The sequence below is a fragment of the Balaenoptera physalus genome (assembly GCF_965194825.1).
Source record: "Balaenoptera physalus genome assembly, chromosome: 3".
Lineage (NCBI taxonomy): Eukaryota > Metazoa > Chordata > Mammalia > Artiodactyla > Balaenopteridae > Balaenoptera > Balaenoptera physalus.
The window spans coordinates 140,277,779-140,291,914 of NC_138890.1; the positions used below are offsets into that span (position 1 = coordinate 140,277,779).

Genomic DNA, 14,136 nt, shown 5'->3' on the forward strand with positions numbered 1-14,136 from the left:
CTAAGTGGATAAAATTAATATATAGGATATGATTTGATATAAACAAAGTCATAAACCTTACTGGATGCTTCTACATCGGGATGTTAAAATATTTATCTCTATGTCCCTTGGGTAGTGCATGATAAGTAACTAAACAATGTCATCGAGTTTCAAATGAATATGGGTGTTGAAGGTTGACTGATTTCATGTTAATATAGTACCTGGAATTAAGAAGTTTATTCGCCATGTTTTCCTTTTTCTTCCTAGCTTCCTGTGCATCAAGTCAAATTATGAAGAAAGTTTCTGGATTTTATTCAGTATGAATCTAGCTTGAGATCATTTTCAAACTAACATGCAACTGATAGGACCATTAAATTTATGAATTCTTAAAAAGGAGAAATACTATAATGACTTACATTATAGAGGCCTTTGCTTATCAAAGGTTACAGTAATTTGGTTTTCCAAATTACTATTTCCTCTCCAATTTTGCCAGGTGAAATTGGTCTTTCAGACATATTAATGGTTTATTATAAAGAAATTCTGTCAACATTAAAGAGTTTTTCCATTACAACTAAGCTGAACAAAGATAGAACACCTATGAGATAAACTATAACTGGTTCTTAACCTACAGTTGTCATGTTGGGTTTTTTTGGACATTTAAAGAATTTATTTACTGAAATGCATGCTAATTTGAAATATATTTACAAATATCACCTCCCATGAGGTAATGGCCAATTAAAAAATAAACACCTATTTATTTAAGAAAATTGTATACTTCTCAGAAATATGATGTTTGCACCTTGAAAAATCCTGTGCAGAAAGAAAATGAGCAAGATTAAAATATGTGCTATGGATAGTAGTTTACAGACACACGTTTCTACTGATTATCCACTGGCATGTTATTAATCAACATCAAAAATATCAACTAAGCCACAAATTATGTATAGCTCATTACAAAGAGTACTACAGATGGGGTATCCACTGGCATCCAGAACAAGAAAAAGTGGGATTCCTAAATACCTAGTTTGATCCTTCATTTCCTTCCCTAATAGTCTCCTTATTTCTAAGCTCCTGTATTCAATTAACATATATCCTTATTTATCCTCTCTCCACACTACTTCCATTCTTCTGGGCATGGGTAAATATCAACCCTTCTTCATTGGTAATGGCGGAGTAAAAAAGTTTATGAAGACAACATTCATTATGGATATTTTATTCTGACTTTCCAATTCAGGACTTCTCTCTTCAGTGGTATTTATAATCTTTGGTGGGCAGACTCTAAGAATCATTGGTCCCCAATGATTCACACCTCCTATTCATGACCTTGTGAAATCCCCTCCCCTTGGTTATGGACTGGACACAGTGACTTGGCCTTCTGACCAACAGTCTTGTTAGCAAACTCTCTCTATATGCTCTTTCTATTGTAAGCTGCTCTAGTGGAGAGGCCCACATGGCAAGGAACTGAAGGATGTCCCTATCCAATGGCCAGTAAGGAACTGAGGACTTCAGTCCAACAACCTGCTTGCAACCACACAAATCTGAAGCAGATCTTTCCCTAGCTGAGCCTTCAGATGACACCCTTCCCCTGACCGATACTTTGATTGCAGCCTTGTGAGACTCTGAATCAGAGAACCCAATTAAGCCATGGCTGAACTCCAGACCCACAGAAACTGTGATAATAAATGTATGTTGTTTTAAGAAGCTAAGTCTGCAGTTATATGTTATGCAGAATAGATAACTAATACAATGTTTTGTGTTCTTAATTTTGTTTACTGTTTTGTTTTTCTAGTTCTTGAATATTTGGCTCTTTTACAAATCTGCAATGACATTTTTTATAGTTTCCAGTTCTATACTGAAATTTTCAATCTTTTATTCTACCTCCTTGAACATAGTAAACATTAATTTTAAAGTCTATTTCACAATCCAAATATTTGATGCCCCTTTGGGTCTGTTTCTATTGTCTATTGTTTCTGCTGATTTTCACTCTGACTGTCTTTCTCCTCTTGTGCCCAATTATTATATGGATATATTGTATTTGAAAAAGTTTTGTAGAAATAATTTGAGACCTAGGAACATGTTCTCTTTCTCCAAACTTGCATCTTTCAGATTCCCAGGGCACCAGAAATCTCAGATCATGTTAATCTACTTTCAAAACTTCAGATTTTTTTCTAAGCTATCTAGTTGGCTCAATTCTAAGCTATATTCTATGTGAATGGTTTACTTCTAGTTCACCTTTATACCTTGAATGTGATCCTTCAGGGTCTCAAACCAAGGAATTCTACCCAAGTCCCAAACTTGGAGATGCCGTGCTATAACTTCTGTCCTTCTAATCTCACAAGACTATTAAAATTCTACTCAAACTTTCAGTCTCCTCTTCTTGGTTAACAAATTCCCCCTCCAGAGCAAAGGCAGACCCAAGACTAGGTTCACCTTTCTGGATTTCCGTTTTCTTCCTGATATCAGTCTGGCAATTACTCACTACCTTGTTACCTCTCTAATTGCCTTCAAGTGGATATTTGTTATATTTAGTCAGATATTATAGCAGGAAGATTGAACCAAATAATCTAGTCCACCATTTTGGGACACAGAAGTCAAAGGTTTCTTTTGTTTCTGTTTTTGTTTTTTAATGGGTTACTTCACAGCTTTCTAACCAGTCTGTGTTTGACCACCATTTGGGCATCTTCTCTAGTCTGATAAGGGCTCAACTCTGTAAGAGCATCCTAACTATTCTTCCACAACTGGGGAGGGTGATACTGTAGACAACCCAACATAGACTATAAAGGGAAACAAAATACTCCATATAGTGTCCAAATATTCTCTGGTTGCCAACTTTGGTTCTGTGAAAATAGACAAAATTTCTCCCAACCTCATGATTAATAAACTGTCAAAACAAAACAAATCAGGTTTCACTTTGCCTTTCATTCAGCAAAAGAGGTAGGGAACAGAAGTTCATGTATTTTGCCAGGTAACTAATATATCCTCTTTCACTCAAAGACCAGGTTTCACTTAATTATCTCAAACGAAATTGAACGCCTCATTTGGATTCAATTTATCATTAATGTACATTGATAGAAAACTGAGATCCTAAAACCTGAAAAGTAAATATAAAGGTTGAATTTTACCACTAGTAATACAAGTTCTTAACAGTAATCTGGACCTCAGGGGTCATAAACTCAATGCCTTAGAGACAAAACATTTAACAGAAATTAGTGAAGCATGACCGATGATGTTGGTCAAGAGAGTAAAAATGAGGAGTGGGTGGTGGGGGGACTGGGACAAACTGGAGAGAGTATGTCCCCTCTAAAGGGACCCTGGGCAGACAAGTTCCAGAGCCTGTCTATTGTTAACACAGAAGAATGTAAACCTAGAGTCATCAGATTTTACTATTTTTCAAAAGAACTTGAAACCTGGATGTTTTAAAACCTCTCTCCCTTTTAATGTTGCCAATTAAGACAAAAAACCTGCACCATCTGTGGTAAAGATGAATGACATAAACAGAACTCAGCTGCTAAACTAAATTATCCCTGATGTACATTCTGGCTTTAAATCCTGCCCACCTTCTTTATTAATGATTAATGATTAATTACTGATTAAGAGAGAAAACTTACTGGAATGCTTCAGAAGATCCTAATAAAGTGCTTATAACAAAAGTACTGTTAATTTGCAAGTAAAAGTCAAGTTTTACATGAACTGAAGACCCAGAGAAATACTTTCCAAGTGGCTAAACATCATGTAAGCTTTCATTTTCCTAAGATCATGACAGATTTTAGTAATTCAAACCTAGAATTAAAATGATAAAAAGTACAGGTAGCTAATTTATAATGTTATTTGGTTACATATTTCTGCAGTATAGACCTCTACAAGACGAATAAGACCATAAGGCCATAGCAAAAATGAATATGGCAATTCCCATTTTATATATATATGTATCACATCTAAAAAATGCTAAAGGTGTGAATATCTTTATATCAATATACAACTTTTATAAAAACATTCTGAGAGTGTTTGAATTAAAATATTAAAGCATCAAGTTTATAATCATTTACACAGTTATCTATTCAAAAATAAAAGATGGGGGCTTCCCTGGTGGCACAGTGGTTAAGAATCCGCCTGCCAAGGCAGGGGACACGGGTTCGAGCCCTGGTCCAGGAAGATCCCACATGCCACGGAGCAACTGAGCCCGCGAGCCACAACTACTTAAGTCCACGTGCCACAACTACTAAAGCCCACATGCCACAACTACTGAAGCCCACGCATCTAAAACCCATGCTCCACAACAAGAGAAGCCACTGCAATGAGAAGCCTGTGCACCACAAAGAAGAGTAGCCCCCGCTCGCCGCAACTAGAGAAAGCCCGCGCGCAGCAACAAAGACCCAACATAGCCAAAAATAAATAAATAAATAAATAAAAATTTAAAAGAATAAACAAAAATAAAAGATGGCTACTTTCTTCTGTCTTCAGCTTTTCTAAACTGGTTAATATATAAGTTTTTGCTATATGTCACCAATTTAAAACTTCATTTATTTTGTCCAAAAACTAAAAAGGTAAAAAAAAGTGATATCCCATTTGCATGTATCAACTTGGACTTCCCATCAATTCAATTCATTTCTAGAGAACACTACTTGAGTTTTAAATCCAATGGCAGTTCCTTTACATAATTTTAAAAACAAATCATCTCATAACCATAACTTTCTTTTAAAGATGCATAAAGCCAAAAATACAACCTACACGTTAAACCCCAAACTTATGTCCAAACTACTATAAAAGTTTCAAAAGCCAATTTCAAGCATCAAAAGTTAATTACAGAATTTCCAAAGTGAAATGCAGAATTCTATAGGATGACAAAGAACACAAAATGTAATCAAGACCTGAGACAGAATTCCATATTTTTACATAGAGGGAAAGAAACAAAGAAATGTGATTGAGAAATGGAGCTTAATTTTGTTCTAAGGATGACATCCAGAACATTATTTAAAGCAGGCTAATTATGAGAATACTCTTAAAGTTACATAGTCTTATAAGCTATATTTAATGAAGAGATAAGCTTATTTGGATAGTAACTATTGCTGAATTTTAGTCTACAGTGTGCTTATTACACACCAAGACAGTGATCACGTCTGTACATTTGGAATATCATTACCTATAATTCTCACCCTTTGTGGAGTCTTATTAGTCCCTGCTTTTTATTTTGTACTGTTATTGTTGTTTGTCTTACAAAATTTTTTTTACCAAACTTTGGAATACTAAGGCCTTTCATGAGAAATTCAACCTTGTCCAATCAAATATTGGCCAATGTCAATGTTGTTCACCTGTGGATCTTTGCTTTCTATTCTCAATATTCTCTGTAGCAATTTTTTCCCTTTTATTTTCTTTTTCTTTTTTCCTGCCTCTGTCCAAAGCAACGATTTTTTTTCTGATTTCTGTAATAGTAAATGAGTAATTAAAAAATGATTGTGCCTAACATATTTTATGTGAATTAACCGTACCTCACATTTAATTTAAGCATTATCCAAAATGTGCTAGAATTTAATATAAAATGCAATATGCATAGCAATTAACTTGACTGGTCTATTAAAATATCTCAAGAAAAAAATCTAAGGTCTTTGTACCTAATAAGTAAGTTTTCAGTTTATAGGGATCAACTATTTATAATAAGTTAAATATACGTATGATGAAACTTATGTGAATTTTATTGAACGAACTTTTCTTAAATAACAAATGTACTCAAGAAATGCTTTTCCAAATACAATTTCACAATAAAGTTGTTTATGATGGAGTACAGTTTGACATAAGACGGTGGTTTCATATTAGAGTCTGTTCAGGAAAGAGAACTAGTTTCTCTAATTTAAGTGAATTTTTTATTATAAAAATAATATGTATTTTCTGGGAAATTTAAGAAACTGAAAAATCACCCTAATTTTAATCACTCAGACCTATTCAGTTACAATGGTGATGTTAACAGTTCAGATATGAAACACAAAATTGAAATAGAATTGCAATTTTGAATGTGCTTATAAATATATTTAAATCCATGAAACTTGGTAAGGTCATCTAAGGAAAGATGGTGGATAAAAAAAGATGGAGTCTAGAGCAGAAGCCTGAGGTATACCAATATTTAAAGAAAGATCAGAGGAAGAACAGCAAAGGGGAATGTGAAAGAATGGTCAAAGAGATAGGAGGAAAATGGAGTATGTTTCATTGAAGGCAATAAATGACACCACTTCAAGAATGAAGGGGTGGTCATCCACGCCAAATGTGACAAATGTACTGAGTGAAGTAGTCAGAGACTGTCCAGTGATTTTACTACATGGAGGCTGATGATTATCTGTGCTGATAAGCAGTTTCAGAGGAACCCAAGACAGACTGGAACTATATACCTCATGAGACTCAACTAAAAAATTCCTGATTTAATGAGCTAATTAAACAGGCCTTTTACAAAATAAATATATAGCAGTCAACAACAGCTATTACAAACCCTTTTTTGAAGCTATAAAAAATAACTCAAATGAAAAAAATTCATTCACAGTTACAGAAAAATCTAGGCATGGAAATCTTCATAAAGAAAACTGTAACTTTGCTGAGATATGAAAAGTGCAAATAAATGAGGAGATATACCAAACTAGAAAGACTGACTACCTTAAGTTCATTAATTCACATCTATTCAACAAACTTTGGAGTGCTTGCTTGTACGATTCTAGGCACCTGGAATGAATCAGCAGACCACACATAAAGGTCAAAGCTGGCAGTCTTACCTGAGTTCAGTGGGAACATCAGTTATTGTTCACCATTAAACATAAACTGGGGGTTGACTAACATAAAACTCTTATTAAAATATCCTTCTATTAATACCCATTTTTCTTTGTTTTAACCAAGAGTAAGAATTTTATCAAAAGCCTTATTTTTTTCCTTTGAACTACTGATGTTAGCTATTAGCATATTTCCGAACATCAATCTGGTACTGAATTTCCATGATTAACTCTACCCTATTAGGGTAGATTTTTTAATTACTGTTGAAGTTGGAATGTGGCATTTCATTTGGAGTTTCTGCATTCATATACAAATGTGCATTTAACCTGTATGTTTTTAGAGATTTTTTTAAAAATTGGGATGAGTTAATAAGATGAATTGGGTAACACTCCAAACTTTAGTTTTGTTTCATGGAAATTTTAAAGAATTCACAGATAAACTGTACTGCTCTGGATTCTTGTCGGAAGGTATCTTAGAAATATTTTCAGTTTCTTCCATGGTCCATTTAAGCTTTCTATCTTTATCATTTTGTTTATATTTCTCAGCAGAAAATGTCCAAATTTGTTATATATAGCATTTTCCTATCTATCTAGAGCCTCCACCAAGTATATTACTTCCCCTTTTCCAATTCTCAATGTTTTCTTTTCTCCTCTTGATTAGATTTACTAGAATATTAACTCTTACTGACATGGGAGGGGCTAGGATAAAGAACCAGTTAGTGCATCTACTTGTCAAGTCTGCTTTCTCTTCCAATTCAGTCTTCTACATTTATATTTTCTTCTTCTAATTTTCTTTAGTTTGTTTTTCTAAACTCTTCTAGCAAATACAGATTTTATTTTCTTACTTTACATAAACACGGAACTTTATAAATTTGCCACTAAGTATACTAGTAAACAGGCATCAAATCAAATGTAAGACAGCAAAAAGCAAGATATGATGCTCTCCCAGAGTTCTGAGATTAGTGAAAATTTCTCTGAACTTCATGTTTTATCTTTTAAAATATATGTGGCTTTTCCCATTCTACTCCATGTGTTTTAATACAAAAACAAAAAGTATTAAAGCAAAGTTAGTTGACAACTGCAAAAGGAAGAGATTATGCTTATTCAGTGATTCTCTCCTATAGCACCTTCATGCATCCTTAGGAGTAAATGTATTCAGAATAACTTTGGCTATATCCCACTAGCTTTTATAAGCAGGATTTGTATTTTAGTCTAAAGTTTTACTTACACTAATACAATGCTTTCCTGCTCAAAGCATAGGAAAGGAAGAACTGTCCAGATCATATAAAAATACATCCGACAAAAATGAAAAGGCAAGTAAGATAACTAGCTCTCACTTTTAGATTGTGATATAGCTCTGGGAGTGTTTGATTTTTATATTGAAAATTCTGTCCAGGCAATAACCATTGAGGAATATACTTTTATTTTCAAATGATTAGGTGTTCCTGGTTTAAAACTATACTAACAATTTCTGGGTATACTGCGGTGTGGATAGAGTTCACGACCTATATGATTCCCACTTTTAAGAATTTCCTAACACTTTCTGTGGTCTAATAAGTGACTTTGTATACATGTTCTACCACATTTTAAACGATCTATTCTGTTTTTAAGATACCAAATTTTATTAAGTCACCTTTACTCATTATTCCTCATTTTTAGTTACTCCAACTTCTCAAGACTAACGTTTCGTACACTGATTACAGTTTATGACATAAAATGACCTTTTAACACTAGATTTCTTTTCTTGCCTTGAATTGTTTGAAATTATAGGTACTAACCCTGATTTATGCTTACTTTTTGCCTGATATGACTTTGTGTGCTCATTACATTTATTCATTTTGATTCCTCCATTCATTGGTTCCTCTATTAAATCATGTGCTAATCAACTGCAATACATTTTTGATGAATTTATAAGAGACTTGGGTGTTCTAACATTTTTTTCAATTGTCCTAACCTATCTTTATCTTGACTAATTTAGATTTCTTCTGATGTAATGTTTCCCCCAGAAGTCTAAACACTGCTACACTGTTTCCAAACGTTCAGTGTTATATGTAGATGGGACACCAATTAGATTTTGTTTCTTAGTAAATAATTTTTTTCTCGAAATGCTTTCAGACTACACCCTACTTGGGTAAAGCAAGTTACCACCTACTTCCCAGGTAAATCTTGAACTTTTCACCTTCATTCACAGATCTATCCACTTACTGTCCTGTTTTTGGAAAATGTCATCTATCAAGAACCAATTCAAATGCTACTTGCTCCAAGGCACATTCCTATGATTCATATCAGTCAGTATTAACATTTCCTTTATCTAAATTTATACCACTGATACACTGCTGTAGCACTGACTACATCTATAGTGTATTACTGGGGAATATCTACCACAGGCTCTGGAGTCAGACCGCCTGGGCTCAAATTCTAATCCTGCCACTTTCTAGCTGTGTGACCTGCAATAAGCTGTTGGGCTCTCTGTGCCTGTTAACTCACCAGCAAAATGAGAATAACAGTCCCTAGCTCACAAAATGGTTGTGATGATTAAGTGAGCTAATATCGGTAAAATATCTAGACCATGCTCTAGAATATAGTAAGTGCTCTATGAAGTCCTGACATGTACGTACAGGTGTGTATGTGTGATGTGTGTGCTGTCCACCATTGGTAATGAGAAAAATTGTTGTGAAACAATGAAACAGGTGCTACCATAGAGGAAGAAGTATTCAAAGGATGGGACAATCAATTACAATCTGTTTAGGAAAAGAAAAGTATTTCAACTGAACCCCCGATATTTTAATTACATAATATTTTAAAAGCACTTTCATATACACTAGCTCATTTCATCCTTAGACAACTTTGTGAAATTATTTTGTTTTATGGAAGCAGAAATCAAGGATGGTAACTCAAATTGCCCAAGGTTCAATTAGTTAGAAGGTGAGAGCAAAGATTAAGAGATATATTTTATTTGGAGCTTGATATGGTTGTTCCCTCTATACCTGTATTTTTCCATGAAGGATGAATGAGAATGCAACAGACAGGTTGGAATAAACAGGACCAAGGGTAGAAAACAGTATTCCAAGCTTTGGAAACAGCTTAAATAAAAGAATGGTGGAGTGAAATTACATGGCATTCTGCAAAAAGTGAAAGTAAAGATGGAACACTTAGCACAATGCCTTGCAAAGGTGGCACTTGCCTGAACTGAATTACAACTTTCAAATAATATTCCTTCAGTTTAGCAATCATCTGTAGTAAACAATCCCTTCTAGCTGAGGCATCTATTCCATAACTGTGACCTCTGTTTTGAAAGAGCGGGAGGAAGGGAGGGAAGGAAGAAGGAAGAAAGAAAAAACAGCATTTGTCATTAACTACAGTAAATAATGGATTATTTTTAGATATTTACAGCAGGAGGTTATATAAAATCGTAAGTGTTAGCATGGTTATACAAAGGTAATTAGGGGAATTGCCTGGTGGTCCGGTGCTTCCACTGCAGGGGGCACAGGTTCAATCCCTGGTCAGGGAATTAAAATCCCTCATGCCACACAGCACGGCCAAAAAACAACAACAACAACAACAAAGGTAATTATCTTTTCTCACTAAAAATAGTTTGAACGAACCTTAATCCTCAACAAGATTAACAATTTTACCGACAATTGATTTTGAAACATATCAAACCTAGTTTTCTAATCTTTGAGATAGAACAAATGAAACTAGCAGAAATATACTAATGTTACTTCTAAGCTCTAAGGAACCTAAGTTGCATATAATTCATCAGTTATATTATTAATCATCTGTGAAAACTTATTAAAGTCACATTAACTCCTCTGTGCCAGTTTCCTATATGTGCAAAATACTGTTCATGTTTTGAAGGGGTTTGTGTAGGGTTTTCAAACTCTATATGATATTATTATAAAAAATTAAAAAGAAAAAATATAACAAAACATCTAAATATTCTCAAGCACTGAATTGTCTTTATATTACTTTTAAAACCATAGAAAACTGAGCAGGACCTGCAGGGCCTTCCAGGGTACAGAACCCCCATATCCCCTGCCTCTTGTTTGTAGAAAAGCTTTAGCCTCCAAGGCCTTCCCTGAGTTCCAAACAGCAAATTTAGTCAGAGAAATGAGACAATGCAGAAACAAAGGAAAATAGTCAAGCAAGACAAAATAACAGTTTAGCCATAAAACAAAGTCAAAAGACCTTTAGTTCCTCCTTGAGGGCTATAGATAATATTCTGAGCCATATCCTTCAGTTGTTTATTATAGATACTAAAATTCTCACCACGTAGAAAAAGTTAACTACATGCTGACCACAAGCACGTACACCCCAGCCAGGTTGGAACCAGAAGGTTGATTAATGTTGACTCCCAAAATACCACCTGGTTATCTCATTACCAACAAGTCAGAAGACTGTCCACAAGCTTATCAGGCACCCTGCTTCCCCCTTCCCTAGCATAAAAGAAGCTAGAGTTCTACCCTGAATTAAAATAATTCTTTAGGATGTTAGTCCGCCATCTTGGCTCACTGGCTTTCCAAATAACGTCGTTTTTCCTTGCGCCAACACCTTGTCTCTCAAATTACTGGCCTGTCATGCAGTGAGTGGTATGCAGCAAGTAGTACGAGCTTACACACACAATTAATACCAGGTATTGATGACTGCTCAATTAGTCTCATCAGTTAGTCACATATAAGTAAAATTATTTTTAATCGACATACTATATCTAAAATTAAATCCTTTAGTGATGTATTTTGAGCCAAATGAAAGGTCTAATCAGAGGTTAACATAAGAAATATTTGTCTCAAAATCAGTACATTTAATATTTGACAGAAGTCTCATTATCAAAATTCCTTTCATTGTTCCTTCAGTGAAATTTAAGTATTCCCAAAGTCTCGAATCAAATGTTCTTTCTTAGTTTACCAACAGCTGTGATTTGTCTTCTTTTGGTCCATTCAGTAGGAAGTGAACTATCTGAAGTAAAACATCATCATTAAAACCTTTCACATCATTATCTTCGATTGTTTCATAAAGAGGCTTACTTTGTGTCCCCCAACATATATTTTTACGAGGGTTATTTTGATCAGCTTGTGCAGTCAGCGCCAAAGTGTTTAACTGGTAGCAGAAAAAGGAGAAGTATTTTCCATCTGTGATCACACCCTGGGAGACAAAAGGTCGAGTAACGTCTGCTTCACTCCAGAATCCTGTAGAAGAAAGCTATGCTGAAACTTACATACAGAATATATTTTACCAAAACAAAACACATTAGAGGGTATAAAATACCTCCTAAAACCTATATATTTTACCTACCAAATTCCTAAAGATCTCAAAGTTTTCCCTATCTTCTCCATTCTAATCCTATATTCCATTTCTGCATCAAGAACTATTTCCTTCCTTCTACTATCCCCAAAGTTCATGATACACCTTTTCAACAACTTTGGACTTCATCAGCTTTCAACCTTAACTCACTTCATCTAAGAAGAGCAGCAAGCTCTATCTATGCAGATCTCTCCTACATCTGGTACTAATCACATGATTACTCACAACCTCAAATATGTTCAAATTTTCCTTACACCAGCAGCATCTAACACCCAATAACCATTACTGCCATTTACTTCACCAAATCTAACAAAAAAACGCCCTTCAGAAAAAAACTTGACTTTCTAAGAACTTAAACCATGTAGTTATTAGATGAATTCTGTGTCTTAATTTATAATTCAAAATTGATTTTATGAATTGCTTTCATTTTGCCTAGTGTATTTTATGTCATCATAAGGTTCCAGGATATCTTAATACCTTTACTATTCAAGTTTTCTGGCTGCTTCTTGTTCCAGACTGACTGGCTTTAATACTTTTAAATCCAACTGCCAGGGCCAAGGAGTAACTTATGGATTTTGCCACACATATTTTATATCAGCTTTAATGAAGATAGCCAATAAACAGTATTGTTAAAATATAGAATTATACTGTGAAAAGAAGTACTTTATCTTTTATGAATAAACAATGCCATTCTAGTATCTTCAAGAAAGTTTCCTTCTACTTTTTCTGATTCTGTCTACTCCTATTCCTACTTTATCCATTTATTTCTATTACAAAAACCTAAGTCAACAATTGTGGGGCTTCCCCTGTGGCTCAGTGGTTAAGAATCCGCCTGCCAATGCAGGGGACATGGGTTCGAGCCCTGGTCCGGGAGGATCCCGCATGCTACGGAACAGCTAGGTCCGTGCGCCACAACTACTGAAGCCCGCATTCCTAGAACTCCACAACAAGAGAAGCCACCACAATAAGAAGCCGGCACACCGCAACGAAGAGTAGCCCCCGCTCGACGCAACTAGAGAAAGCCTGCGCGCAGCAACGAAGACCCAATGCAGCCAAAAAACAAACAAATAAATAAATTAAAAAAAAAACAAAACAATTGTGAGTGTAAGGTTAAAATATATATAAAGGAAAAAGGTTAGCCTGGCAGCAATTAAATCTGTATTAAAATTCCTCATGGATGCTTATATAGGAGTAATCTAGGTATGTATTGTATTGTAACAAAATCCAAATGCTTCACAATGGGCTGGCTCTACAAGTCCTCCATGGCATGCCTCCAGCTTCCTCTCTCTCACTCCCTATCGCTTTCCATTCTCCCCCTCCCTTTCTTCATCAGCCTTCATGTTGCTCCTTCAACACTTCAAGCCCGTTCCTAGCTCAGAGTTACTTGCCATTCCTTTTGCCTAGAAGTGTCCTTCCCCCAGGTTTGTGCAAAGGCAGCTCCTCACCATTCAGGTCTCTGTTCAGATGTCATTTTTTTAGAGACCTCCCCTGAATTAACTCTGTTTAAATAGATTCTGCCCCACGCCTCATTTATACCTGCAACCTACGAATCATTCTACCCCTCATCTAGTATAGCCTCTCCAGAGTAACATCACTAGCTAAAAATGCTACATGTTTATTATCTTTTACTCTCCTTACTATAACATAAGCTCCAGGAGAGCAGGATCTGTCTCTCTCACTCAACACTGTATCTCCAAGGCCAACAACACCTGGTATGTAAAAACCGTAAGCCAGGAACTGAATAAACAGTCTCCTAACTCACACCCTAGATATGGCCTTCAAAGAAGTTATACATCATAACTGTGATTTAATCTAAAATTTAATCCATGAAAGCATTTCATTTTCTAGTTTCAGAAAGCTGCTGTCATCTACAGAGCTGACTCAGTTAGGTGGTCTTTGAAATGCTTGAGAACATCATCAGAAAGAAATACATTCACACAAAAATGGTCAAAGTAAAAGATCAGAGTAACTACCAAAGTGCCACTTACCAACTACAAATGTAAAATATTTAATTATGGACTTTAAAACAACTGCATTTTTGTGCCAATGCAAAAGTTTTCAGAATGTGAAGATTCAGCCTACATTTTAACCCAAGGAAAACAATTTGATC

General features: G+C 35.0%; 1 protein-coding gene across 11 annotated transcripts in view; it reads right to left on the reverse strand.

Moving 5' to 3' along the window:
- Positions 1–14,136, reverse strand: part of MRPS30 (mitochondrial ribosomal protein S30) — a 146,100-nt gene that overhangs the window by 126,255 nt on the left and 5,709 nt on the right. For 10 of the 11 annotated variants that reach the window (XR_014261959.1, XR_014261960.1, XR_014261961.1 and 7 more), the window contains exon 5: positions 11,750–11,911. Coding sequence is in view for 6 of the 11 variants with exons in the window: in XM_082455908.1 (XP_082312034.1) it covers positions 11,750–11,911 (162 nt within the window). In the remaining 5 variants the exon portion in view is untranslated. Of the gene's footprint in view, positions 1–5,646; positions 11,912–14,136 lie in introns of those variants that run through there. The other variant, XM_082455909.1, reaches the window with a different exon arrangement.